The sequence below is a fragment of the Lissotriton vulgaris genome, unplaced genomic scaffold (assembly GCF_964263255.1).
Source record: "Lissotriton vulgaris unplaced genomic scaffold, aLisVul1.2 SCAFFOLD_3243, whole genome shotgun sequence".
Classification (NCBI taxonomy): domain Eukaryota; kingdom Metazoa; phylum Chordata; class Amphibia; order Caudata; family Salamandridae; genus Lissotriton; species Lissotriton vulgaris.
Window position 1 is genome coordinate 168,067 of NW_028242589.1, and position 12,619 is coordinate 180,685.

At 50.1% G+C, this 12,619-nt stretch overlaps 1 protein-coding gene across 1 annotated transcript in view; it reads left to right on the top strand.

Annotated features, from left to right (window-relative positions):
• Nucleotides 1–12,619, top strand: part of LOC147668900 (tetratricopeptide repeat protein 39A-like) — a 95,029-nt gene that overhangs the window by 40,517 nt on the left and 41,893 nt on the right. The window contains exons 5-6 of the mRNA XM_086948369.1: nucleotides 7,784–7,848; nucleotides 8,576–8,675. Of these exons, the coding sequence (XP_086804495.1) occupies nucleotides 7,784–7,848; nucleotides 8,576–8,675 (165 nt within the window). The remainder of the gene's footprint in view (nucleotides 1–7,783; nucleotides 7,849–8,575; nucleotides 8,676–12,619) is intronic.

Here is a 12,619-nt window from a genome sequence, read left to right on the forward strand (position 1 = left end):
CCACTCCAGACGCCATTTTGAGTCCACAGCGTGGGCTTGAATTTGCCAAGACTTGTTGCCCTAATCCTGGGTCCAGCGACGTCGACAGCTTCATCCATCATGGGACAGCTCGCTCCTCCATCCTGGTCGCCGACAACGCCTCCTGGTCCGTGAGATCTGCAGAGCACGGCGTCGCCCACTCACCTAGTCGAGGTGACTACCATCCGGTGCCCTCCTGGTGCCACCTGACTACTGGCTAGTAGTCACGAACTTGGTCCCCTCTGCTTTCAGGTGTCTTCCATCTTCGATCCAGGCTTGGATCACTCGAACTCTCTTCACTGGTCGCCTGCCAGCAACTTCTTTCCTTCAGGCTCCTGGTCCGTCTAGGAGGATTCCCGACGTCTTTTGAGACCTATGCAGCTGCAGCCCCTGGGCTAGGTAACTTAGGCATTTCGGTGCCCCAGCATAGCCTCACTATCCAAGGGTCAGAATCCACTTTCGTTTTCCTCCTACCAGGTCGGGTTCGCCCGAGAACACTAACTTTGTGAAATCTAGCTACCATAGACTTTGTCCCGCATCACGCGTGAGAGTGCACACTCTGCACCCGAGTCCCCTAGGCCTCCTATTAGTAATCTGAAGGTTCAGTAGTCAAGTCCTAGCGATTCCAAAGCCTATTAGTACAGTACTTACCTGCTAGTAATTTTGCATTCCACTTTTGTAGTATATGGTTTTCCGTGCCCCTCGGGCATTTGTGTAAATAGTGCGAACTCAAGTATTTTCGTAAGAGTTTTGTTGTGTGCTTAGTACCCTGTCCTCATAAAGAGTACAGGGCTGTTGTGATTCTAATAAATACACTGTTTATTTTCATAACACTTGTGTGGTGTCCTTTCACTTGGTGTTCAAGGGGTATATGTGATGGTATAACAGCTGGCTTAACACGCCCTCTAGAGTTTAGCCCGAAGACTGCTCGTATCCACGCTACTAGGATAGCTGGTCTATAAGGTTGACTTACAACCAATCATCAATAAGGGTTGTTGGACTGATACATAGTGATCACTAGAATAGTGAGCACTGCATATCAGGCCACCTTCTCACAAACACCACATCGCAAATCCAGTCGGGAATAGAATATGTGACAGTGCGGACCTACCCCCAGGATGACACCCCATAGAGTATACATAGCTGGTGGACCGTCAATAAAAAGGAATGGAACAACATTTCCTCACCCTATCTAACCCACCTCACCCATATCATTTGCTGTGTTCTCATCCGATCCCTGTCCCTCCCGAGCCCAAGTGAGGAATGGCTCCCAAATGTCTCTGTGTCTGGAGGTTGGAAGCATAAATTCCCAGAAGGTTGTCATTTGGGAGAGGCCATACAAGACATCCCTGATCCACTCCTTAATGGAAGGCACCCTCTTTCTCCCCCAATGCACAGCAACTTGACGTTTGGCAAAAAGGAGAAGCAATGCATGAAGTTTACAAACTTTAATGGGTGTGTCTTTTACATAGATCAAAAGGCCCAGCAGAGGAGTGGGAGTCGCAGCCACACCAGTGATCTGATGTATGTAAACACTGTGGACCAGAAAGACGACAGACGTGGGCAGTCCCATGCCATGTGAAGAAAGGAGGCTGGGATATAACCACGAATCCAGATTCCCTCGTCTTCTTGCAACCCCATGCGATATAAGCCTATAGGTGCTCTGTAAAAGCGTGGAGGAACTTAGAGTGTATGAGCAGAGTTTATAATTGGGGAATAACTCAGTGAGCTGACAGCAGCAGTACGACCATTGGGCTTCTGTGAGCGGGACGAGGAGTTCGCTATTCCACGCCTGAAGCGCTTTTGGCTTCATCAGGGGTGCTGTGGTTGGCATGTGTGTGTGTACAGTCGTATGACAAGTTTGCCGGGCGAGGGTGAATTTAACAAGTTTTCGAGTGCTGCCATGGATGGCGGAGAGCGACAGGCTGCCCGAAGCTTATAAAAGAGAAAAAGTTTTGCAAAGGGCACTGCCTGCCCCTACTCAACAACTGGGGCGAGCGGAATGTGTTACCGGGGTACAGGTCAGCAAACGTACGTAGGTTCAGCTTTTGTGCCACATTCTTACTAATACTGTCCCCTTTATTTGGCAGTGTTGGGTTGTGCGCTAGTGGTATAGATTGGGCATATAATATGGGAGCGCACGCTTTCATCCGCAATTCGTTCCACTCCCATCGCATGGTCTCCACAGTGTCCTTGCAATATCAAGGACGTCGGTAGGGCTGTTAAAGAGCCACACGGCGTGGAACAGGCGCTGCCACGTCAGTCTCCGCGGCCACATGGGGCTGAAAAGGAGTTGGATGGACCCAGCGGTGGAGGAACTGAGCCTGGGTGCACCAGGCATGCAGTTGCATGTCCGGGGCTCAAAATCCCAAGATACTCGAGCTTGCCCGCCTGCTGACGCCAACAAAACCAGCAAAGTCTTAAGGGACCGAAAGAAGGCATGCGTGAGAGGGATTAGAATGTTAGCAAATAAACCAATTTCGGCTGGACTATCATTTTAGCTAGGGCTATCTTTCCGGCTGGGGACAGCGGAAGCCAAGCCCACAGTGCGACTTTCTCCTCTTGCCAGGTGATGGCACGTCCAAAGTTTAAATTCCACACCTCTTGTAAGTTCCTGCTAATCCATATGCCCAGAAATTTTACTGTGTTTGATATGGTTGATGGCAGATGTGTGGCATAAGTGGTCTGTAAAATATTCTACAGGCTTCCTTTTGCAAAGGTCATGCCGCTAAGGGTATTAAGGCCATTTTATAATATGCAAAAGGACATGCCTTTCGATGCATGGCGGGAAGGGGGATGCAAACATGCAGGTGACCTGTTTCTCAAAAACAAATAATCTTGTTCAGACAAGCTCAGAAAGAGTTTGGAGATTAGCGCACACTGCCCAAATGATTTGGACCACATTTCCTGATAAGCATCAAGAGCACAAAATAATGCTGGGGTTGCTGGAACTCTTCGGCTGTAGACGACTGATAACACACCTACATGCGCCACTAGTGATTGATAGAGGAAGAAGGACTGACCCAACTGGAGCCCGCTGGAGCACTGACTGCCCAGGAGAACTAACAACTGGAAGAAGGCTTGGGGTAAAGATAAAGAGGTATCCCCCTAATGCACTCTTCAAACTAGTACAGGTTTACTACTTACATAGAATCTACATGACACCTAAAAATGACCAGGTATCTAGCCTGCTATGCCTGCTACGTGTGGAAGATGCAGGCATCCCTCTACAGACGTTCTCCATGTGACCTGGGTGTGTCCCCGGTCCTAATTCCAAACTTCCGGGAGGAAGTGCTCTGAATCCTGACTCATGCTGCAGGGCTAGCATTGGAAGGGTCTATGAAAATATGCTTACTAGGTATAGTGCTATGGCGAAAATGATTTAAAACGAAAACTCGATTGGAGGCGTTGGGCATGGTACTGGTGAGACGACAGATTGCCATACATTGGGTGGCAATTCAGGCCCCTGATGTTACAAGATGGAAAAAAGACTTAGTGAAGTGGGCACTAGCCGATGAGTGGCCCATGAAGGTTATCTTACGGGATGTTCACATTTTATCAAACAGTCTGATTACCCTAATAGGCCTGCTTAAAAGAATGACTAGAGATAATTATGGGATGGATGAGCTGGGGGAAAAGTGACTGGGAAGTGTAGTGTACTAGTAAAATGTGCGATCCGTACCATATACTCCTAAAGATCAAAATGACTGAAATGCCAGGGATGGCTCTTTTTTTTTCTTGCTCATGTGAATCTGATACACCTTGTCTTTCACGGTTGAAAACATTTAAATTAAAACAACGAAAAGAAAAAAAATGACATGTAAGAAAATTCGGTCTAAGCAGAGATTTCACAGTTGGTAAATGTACTGTCTGACACCCAAATTGATGTCATCAACAATGTTTAAAGATAAATTGAAGGTCTAAAAAAACACTTGGCCCTTCACTTAGCAAAGGACAAGAATCTATCGCTGGATATTAATTTAAATCAGAAATTTAAAAAGTAAGAATGAGCGTAGTATACAGTATGACCTGCTTTTAAACATAGTCTATAATTTTACAGAATCCGTTTAGGAAAGATTCACATTAACAATCCAGAATATAAGCATCTTTTTCCAGGCGTCCTACAAATAAAACTCCGTGAGCACCATCAAACTCTTGCCCTCTGTCTGCATTTGTGTTTTGTTTCTCCAATTCTATCGAACCTTTTTTTTTTTTTTTTGGTAAACCTTTATTGGTACTTTTTTTTTTTTTTTTTTTTTTTTAAGAGGTTTTATATAGCGCTGACTTCACCCTGAGGTATCAGAGCGCTTTACATTGGAATGATGAAAGTACATGGATTACAAAACAAATAGTAACGAAGTGAAACATTAAGTCAGTTACAATCAAAAGCATTTCAGACCACCATGGTCGGCCATCAAGACAGAAGAGGTTAAAACAAAACAATTAGTCCATTGCAGTACAAGGAGCCGCTCCTCAAATACTCGGTTGTAACACAGGAGAGCATTATTACCATAAGGTAACAGGATTAAAGAAGGTTACTTTTTAGTTTAAAATAGAAAGAGCAGGATCTGTAGCATTACACTTAAGACATAACAAATCAAGGGATGTCCGATAGGCAGGATATTCACAGTCAGGAATACTGTAGGTAAGGTGTTTGCGTTCCAATACATAACCAGGATAATCAATAAGCAATGCAGTTCTCCCACCAAAACAGTTCCAGGCCGTAGTAAGCAAGGCATTTAAAAATCCACCCTCATTGTCTGAAATAAGAAGAACATGCGGAGAATTATCTCCACGCAGATCCCAAGAAAAGGAAGAGAGAAGAGGAAAGGGAAGACAAGCCAAGAGCAACAAAAATAAAGAAGGCCATAGAAACGAAAAAGAAAGGAAGAAAAACAACAACACCCCTCCCCCATCCCCCCACCCTGCACCCCTGCATATGGCTACGGCCTACCCCCCTAGCAGCGTGCCTGTCGCCGGGGTATGTGACCCCGAAATATAGAAGAAAGAATAGGAGAAAAGAGAGAGAGACTACAACGCACACGAAGGTAAAATAAAGAAAAAGGGGAAAGGAAAGAAGTTAACTAGTACCCCACGGTAGGAGAAAGAAAATATGTGGAGGGTTCCCGTTGCGGGTTCCCCGACCCCCCCCCACCGCTACACAGCGTTTCAACTACTACGGAAGTAGAGCCATAACATCGGGAGCACCCACATAAACAGGATAGTAGTAGTCGCTCAGCATTCTCAAACCACACGGTGAAGATGTAAATCTCCCCACACAGCAACAATGGCGCCCTGAGCGCCCTCGACTCCCACAGACCCACCAGACTCGATTCACAAATTACACCGTTCATGTAATGCAGGGTCGGGCTAGAAAAGTTCCAACTGGAGCACGCAAGCCAGTCCGGGAGAAACCAGAGTCATTGCGATGTCCCATGGCGCGGTTCGCTCAACAGCCGTCCATCTTCACACACGGAGCCAGCTATCCTTTCGTCGACCCACACAGAACTGCCAGGGAGTCTCTTAAAAAGCATAGTCGCCTCTCAGCCACCGTGGAGCCACCTCCACCCCCGGCCGCGGCTCCTTCACGGGGAACTGTAGCATGTGCCCCTCAAAGAGTGACTTACAGAGCTAATGCCGGCTCCGGGTTGGCCATCCGGTCCAAAGGCCACCGGGAACATCCTCACGCCACGTCCAGAATGTGACCCTTCGGCACACATGGGGTATTCAGTTACTACCCCCCGGTCTTCAATCCACACAGCCATCGCCATGACCAGTTAGTACCCATCGAGGCGCCACTTCCATAGGAATCACCACATAGGCGCAGCTCAAACAAGCTTCGAAGTCGCCGGTCCCCGCCAGATAGAGGAGCGTAGTTCACCAGAGCCCCAACATTAATGTACCGCACGAATGCCATCCTCACTCCCCACTGAAAGGCACATACAGGCCCCCCGAGCCCAAGAAATACCATAGCAGCGTTTTACCTCCACCGGCTCCGGTGAACTGGAGCGTAGGTTACGGATTAATGCACACAGATCAAACACTGTACCGCCAAGGAAACAAAGAGCAATTTCCAGTGTCCCATTGCCGATGAGATGTGCTCCGGGGGGTGGGGGGGGGGGGCGGACGGCACAGAGGGACGGTCCATCACATGGGTAGCAGGCTCCAGTGGTCACGCGCTGGGAGTAAGCTGTCGGGGGTCGGGCTGACCTCCATGATGGGCGGCCGGAGTCTTCCGGGTCCGTGTGGCCGCTGTTGTTCAACTGGCGGCCGGAAGCAGTGCAGCGTGAGGTCCCGGCTGCTGGCATCGGGCAGGCCGCACCGTGCAAAGGACCACATCTCCGTCCCCGGAGCTCGGAATTTCCCCGAAGTTAGGCGCCTCGTCTCAGCGCCCCCTCCGACGCACAAGAGTTCCGTGTCTGCGCGGGACAAGCGGCCAGTTCGGGCGGTGAGGGAAGAAGGCCGGCAGAGCCGGGACCCCGAGCGGCCATCTTGGTCGCCGGTCCGGCTCCGCCCCCTCTATCAAACCTTCTTATTCCATATGCTGTCTGACTTCTTCCTCACTACTTGTATATTCGGTCTCCCACACTCTTTTTCCCATTCTAATGCTTTCACCTAATTCTTGCCATTTATTCTTCTAACTATCTTTGTGTCAGAACCACCACTGTCTCTATTTCAACACCTAGAATTTCAATGATGCTTGCCTAATTTGGTACATCTGGGTGAGCTATTTAGTCTCTGAAGCAAAATTATACATCCGTAGGTTGATATTCCCCCTTTTGATGAACAGCACTGTGACACTCTTAGGTACAAGCTTTGTTTGTTAGCAGGAAGTACCAAAGTTCTTAAACTATTTTAAGGCTCAAGTAAAATGTTGAGAACTCTAGATAACAACTTTGGTGTACACCAGGGGTCTCCAACCTTTTCTCTAATAAGAGCTACTTATGATCAATGAAAAATCATCCTTAGCTACTAATATTTTTAGTGCAATAGTGACCATTTCAGGCAAGAATACATTAGTAGCCACACATTCATATTTACTACCCATGATCACCTCAGTGCAGCAGGCAGGGAGGCAGTAAAGTAAAAATGGTTTTATCTGTTTGGAATGCCTTTACATAAGCAATACGTAATAGCTATATTGCTTGAATGGCCAAAGCAATAAGGTAATACTATCACTTAGCTTTCAGTATATTTTGGGAATTCAACCATTTTTCTTCAAATATAATCGAATGAGTTACGAAAATACACTCCTGCTCATCCAGAATGCACAATTTTCTATTTTGGTATACATATATTAATCCAGCCAAGCAATAGCTGCTAATTTAGTAGGTTGGGCTGGACACAGGAGAGCTACTTACAGGTTGGTGGAGAGCTACCAGTAGCCGGGCGAGCTATCTTGGGAGAAGCCTGGCGTACGTTGACCATTCCAGCCTTCCTGTAATGCTTTCAAACAGTGCATATAATAAGAGGCATTGACTTTGAAGCCCCTCGCCCATTCAAAATCGATAGGCAGAAAATGGGTAAAGAAGGGCAGAAGATCAACAGCTCTGTAGAAGCAAAACGTAATCTGCCGCACATGGTGGTGGGGCGATCTGCATTATAGTCCTTCTTGGATGGCCTCAAGGAGTTCATTTGTCTGCCCTCTTGTCGTTGTGCTGCTTTCTCCCTTTCTTTGGCGATGTCTTCTCCCCCCTCTTGCTTCCCAGCTACCCTGTTCCCCTCTGTGTGCTAATCTCACTCTACTTCTGATTAATGCCTACAGGATGAAAACATGGTTCATTTCATCAAAGGAGGAATCCGGTTGCGCAGCAGTTTCCTCTTATACAGGTAAGGTGCATGGTTTCCTCAAGGTGACTCTCCATGCAGCCGTGCACTTCTACACGCCATACAGACCTCACTCAATGCACAGCGTCAACCATTCATGCACTAGGTCAAGCCATTGTAGTGTCCAAAATGAGCCGTGGGAATGCCCTACTCAAGAGAGCTCCTACACATTCCCTGGCACTCCTAAAGGTCTACTACATTCTGCAGCTAAATGTGTATCTTGTTCCAAAAAGTTAGAAAATCTAAAGCCAGTATTGAGAAGACTTCATTAGCTGGTTCTGAAGGAAGGAATAAAGTTCAAGCTTGTCTGCTTCACCTTCAAGGCCCTTAAAGATCAGCAAACTGCTTGTGTCCACTCCATCCTAAAAATGCCTGGAGGTGTCAAATCCCAGAAATAGAAACTTATTGCTACTGGAATCTCAAACATTCTAAACCACTGCAAATAAAGAATGCTGAATTGTTTGTGCAACTCTCGCCTTGAGGATCTGAGATGCCTAGAAAGCCTCGCCTTATTTCGTAAAAACCTCTGCTGGTCTGCCGCCACCTACACCCTTATCCCCTCCTTCCTTCAGCAGCAGAGTATGCCTGATTGTGGCATGAAAACGTGATTAATGGCTGGTCTAGGGTTTTGCGAAGTGAGGGTTTCTTTTTGATGCTCCGTTGAGCGAATGTGTTATTTCTCAGTTTTGCTTTGCAATTATAATAAAATCCATTTTGTTTTTTCCAAAAGGGAGCTGAACAATTTCATGCAGTCCAACCACTTCACCAAAGGACGGGCCCATGTGCACCTGGAGGGCGGGATAGCCCTGGGCGTAGGGGCATTTAACCTGGTAAGGTCCAGTTGGAAATCACCTTTCTGGTGGATTTAAGGCAATGATATGGGCCATGTTTCCCAATGTTATTTATATTTCCAGTTTACTCCGACTCGTATCTCTTACTTAACCTGCCAGATTTGTCAAAAAAGTCTTTCTACAGACTACTGTGCTGATCTCAGATCTCTGATAAGAGCCCCTGGTCAGTGCTTAATTTGTAAAAAAAAAAAAAAAAAAAAATTAGTAAGTGCCAGGGCCCTCATCAGGCGGCCACTGCAGCTTGCACCACTCACTGCCTATGCCAGCGCTGCTAATGACAGTAACTGAGTGTAAGTGTGACAATTCAGACTATTGAGGCCCCCAAAACAATGAGAAGGGCTTGGTTGGCAGGTATTAGTTGTTTTTATTGTATATTGAGTTGATAAATAATGGCTGCTCTGCTAATCAGTAAATAACACAAACAGCGCTACCACATAGCTGCTGTTATAAGGGTTGGTTTTGACAATTAAGTGCCGGAAACCACTGGCTCAAAATAAGCACTCCCCCTGGCACTGTTGGCACACTCGTTATTATTCCACTTTTTTACGGGTCCTACCTCGTCCCCTTTGTTCCCAGAAATCCCCATCCCCGCCTCGTTTGCCACTGTTTTTGACCTCTTCACGGAGGGTGTTGGAAGGCGGTGACCCAAGGGGTCAAGATGACTCTCCTAACCACCGAGACCTCCTCTCCCACAATTACTGCCGAGTCTTATCGAGGGGGAGTCCCCGCCAGGGAGGACTGATCGTACACACTGTCGATACACCACACTTACGAACGGACACCACACCGTGAATCTTTATCAAGTATGAACTTTATCAGTATAAGAATAAGGAGCAATACACAGCGATCGAGGGATCGCAAAAGTCTCGTACCAAGGGAACGGGGAAGCGGGACAGTCTTAGAGGGCCAGCTGGCACGCCACGCACCCTGCGCACAGTTCTCAATCCTCGAACTGGGGGGTACGGGGGCTGGCGATGGGACTTGCTGTCCTACTCACTTATTATTCAAGATGGGCGTGAGGGTAGCGTCGATGGTCCAGCCGGACCAGAGAGTTCTTCAAGCCGCGACGAGGTCAGCAGGGCTTGGTCAGGAGTACTCCGTCGTACTCATAGGCAGGTAGAGCCGCGACAGCGTCCGCAGGGCTCTGGATGGTAGCAAGTGTCTCTCGTTCTCAAGAGTGGGCCGCGACGAGGTCAGCAGGGCTCCGATGGTTCAGGTCTGTCTCTTCGAGAGGGAGCCGCGACAGCGTCAGCAGGGCTCCGATGGTTCAGGTCTTACTCTTCGAGAGGGAGCCGCGACAGCGTCAGCAGGGCTCCGATGGTTTAGGTCTTACTCTTCGAGAGGGAGCCGCGACAGCGTCAGCAGGGCTCCGATGGTTCAGTTCCGTAGATTCGAGGATGAGCCGCAACAACGTCAGCAGGGCTCAATGGGTCAGAGTCTGTTCTCCTCAAGGTCAGCCGCGATCAGATCAGCAGGGCTTTCTTGTCCAGGATACGACTGCCGGCTAGATGGGAGGCAGGCTGTCTTGTAGTGCAGGAGCTCTTTGATGTCCGGACCCTCAGAGGCAGGAGGCCGGAGGTCCGAGGGCCAGGCGCCTGATGGTCTGGGCGGCTGTGTCTTTGCTGCTTTTGGACCATGCGTCCAGGGAATCCCAGACGTTCATCAAGGCCTGGAGCCAGCTCGCTAGGAAGCAAAAAGGTGCGATCGAAACAGCCCCCAGGGATGGTTCGGAGGTGTGAGGACAACCAGTTCCTCTGGAGGGGGCCGGAGGTGTGATGGAAGCCTTGGTTTCGGGTACTTGGTGAGTCGTTCACCCCCTGGGTGGGTCGGGGCGCACCGGACGCGCACGCCCAGCTGCAGCCGGGAGCGGCCAGAGGCTGCCGAAAGGGAAGAAGGCGGCCGGCTGGCCGGGGTGGCCAAACATGGAGTCTGATGGTCACGTGCGTGGGTGCAGGCACGCGGTCTGGAGGTCGTTTTAGGTCCGATGTAGGAGTCCCGTGTATAGTCCGGGTTGGACGGAAATCAGTTCTGTCCGTCGTTCTGGATTTATGGGGGTCAGCGAGGGCCACGCCATGAGGCATTGTCCAACATGCGCCCCCTCCAGCTGAAAGACGAGGAGAACTACCCATCCTCTTGGGGGTTCTCTTCACTGAGGCGGAAGAAGCGGGACAGGCCGTCGGCGTTGGCGTGGTCGGCCCCAGGCCTGTGTTCCACAGTAAAATCCATCCCTTGGAGGGAGATGGACCAGCGTAGCAGTTTAGGGTTCTCTCCCCTCATCTGCATGAGCCACCGGAGAGGACGGTGATCGGTCTAGACCAGGAAGTGGGTACCGAATAGGTAGGGCCTCAGCTTCTTCAAGGCCCAGACTACTGCGAAGGCCTCTCGCTCGATGGTGCTCCATCTCTGCTCCCGGGGTAGTAGCCTCCGTCTGATAAAGGCTACTGGATGATCAATCCCCTGGTCGTCCACCTGGGAGAGCACGGCTCCGAGGCCATGTTCGGAGGCGTCGGTCTGGACCACGAACTCTCTGGAGTAGTCAGGGGCCTGTAGTACTGGAGCGGTGCACATGGCCTGTTTCAATTCCTCGAATGCCTTCTGGCAGGCGGGGGTCCAACTAACCTTCTTGGGGTTGGCCTTGGCTGTCAACTCTGTGAGGGGGCCTACAATACTCCAGTAACCCTTGATGAATCTACGGTAGTACCCTGTGAGTCCTAGGAAGGCCCGCACCTCGGTCTGGGTCGTGGGGGTCTCCCAGGCATTGATAGCGTCTATCTTGGGTTGGAGGGGGGGTACGAGGCCGCTCCCGACCTGGTGCCCGAGGTACACTACGGAGCTTTGTCCTATTTGGCACTTGCTAGCTTTAATGGTGAGCCCGGCGCGGCGCAGGGCGTCCAACACCTCCCAGAGGTGGTGCAGGTGCTCGGGCCAGTGGGCACTGAACACCGCAATGTCGTCGAGATATGCTGCGCTGAAACTTTCCAACTCGGCCAGGACCTGATTGACCAGTTGCTGGAAGGTGGCGGGGGCGTTTTTCATGCCGAAGGGCATCACTCTGAAGTGGAAGTGGCCATCTGGAGTGGAGAAAGCAGACCTTTCTTGGGCCCTCTCCGTGAGGCCGATCTGCCAGTAGTCACTGGTGAGATCGAAGGTACTGAGGTACTGAGCCGACCCTAAGCGGTCAATGAGTTCGTCGGCTCGGGGGATGGGGTGTGCGTCGGTTCGGGTGACTGCGTTGAGTCCGCGGTAGTCTATGCAGAACCTCAGCTCGGGAACGGTGCCGGGGGCGGCTGCCTTCGGAACCAGGACCACGGGGCTAGCCCATGGGCTGTCGGAGGCTTCTACCACTCCTAGGTCCAACATTTTGTCGACTTCGGCCTTGATGCAGGCTCGAACTCGGTCAGGGACTCGGTAGGCTCTGTGTCGTACCGGAGGGCTGTCCCCGGTATCCACGTCGTGGACGCACCAACTGGTGACGCCGGGGGTGAGGGAGAAGAGGTCTGAGAATTGTCCCAACAAGTTGCGACATTCTTCATGCTGCATGGGGGTGAGGGAGGAGGAGAGACTCACTCCCTCTACGGAGCCATCTTGTTCCTTTGTACACAGTAGATATGGCAGAGGGTCCGTTTCCTCTTCCTCTCCGTCGTCGGTGGCAAGGAGTAATCACAACTCAGAACGCACAAAGTGGGGTTTGAGCCGGTTCACGTGTAAGACTTTCAGGGCGTTCCTGGCTGATTTCGTATCAACGAGGTAGGTGACCTGGCTCTTACTCTCTATCACCTTAAAGGGTCCAGTCCACTTGTCCTGTAGGGCACAAGGTTCCACTGGGGACATGACCCAAACCTGTTGGCCTGGTTGAAACTCGACCAGAGTGGCATTCTGGTCGTACCAGCGTTTCATCTCCTCTTGGCTGGCCTCCAGGTTGG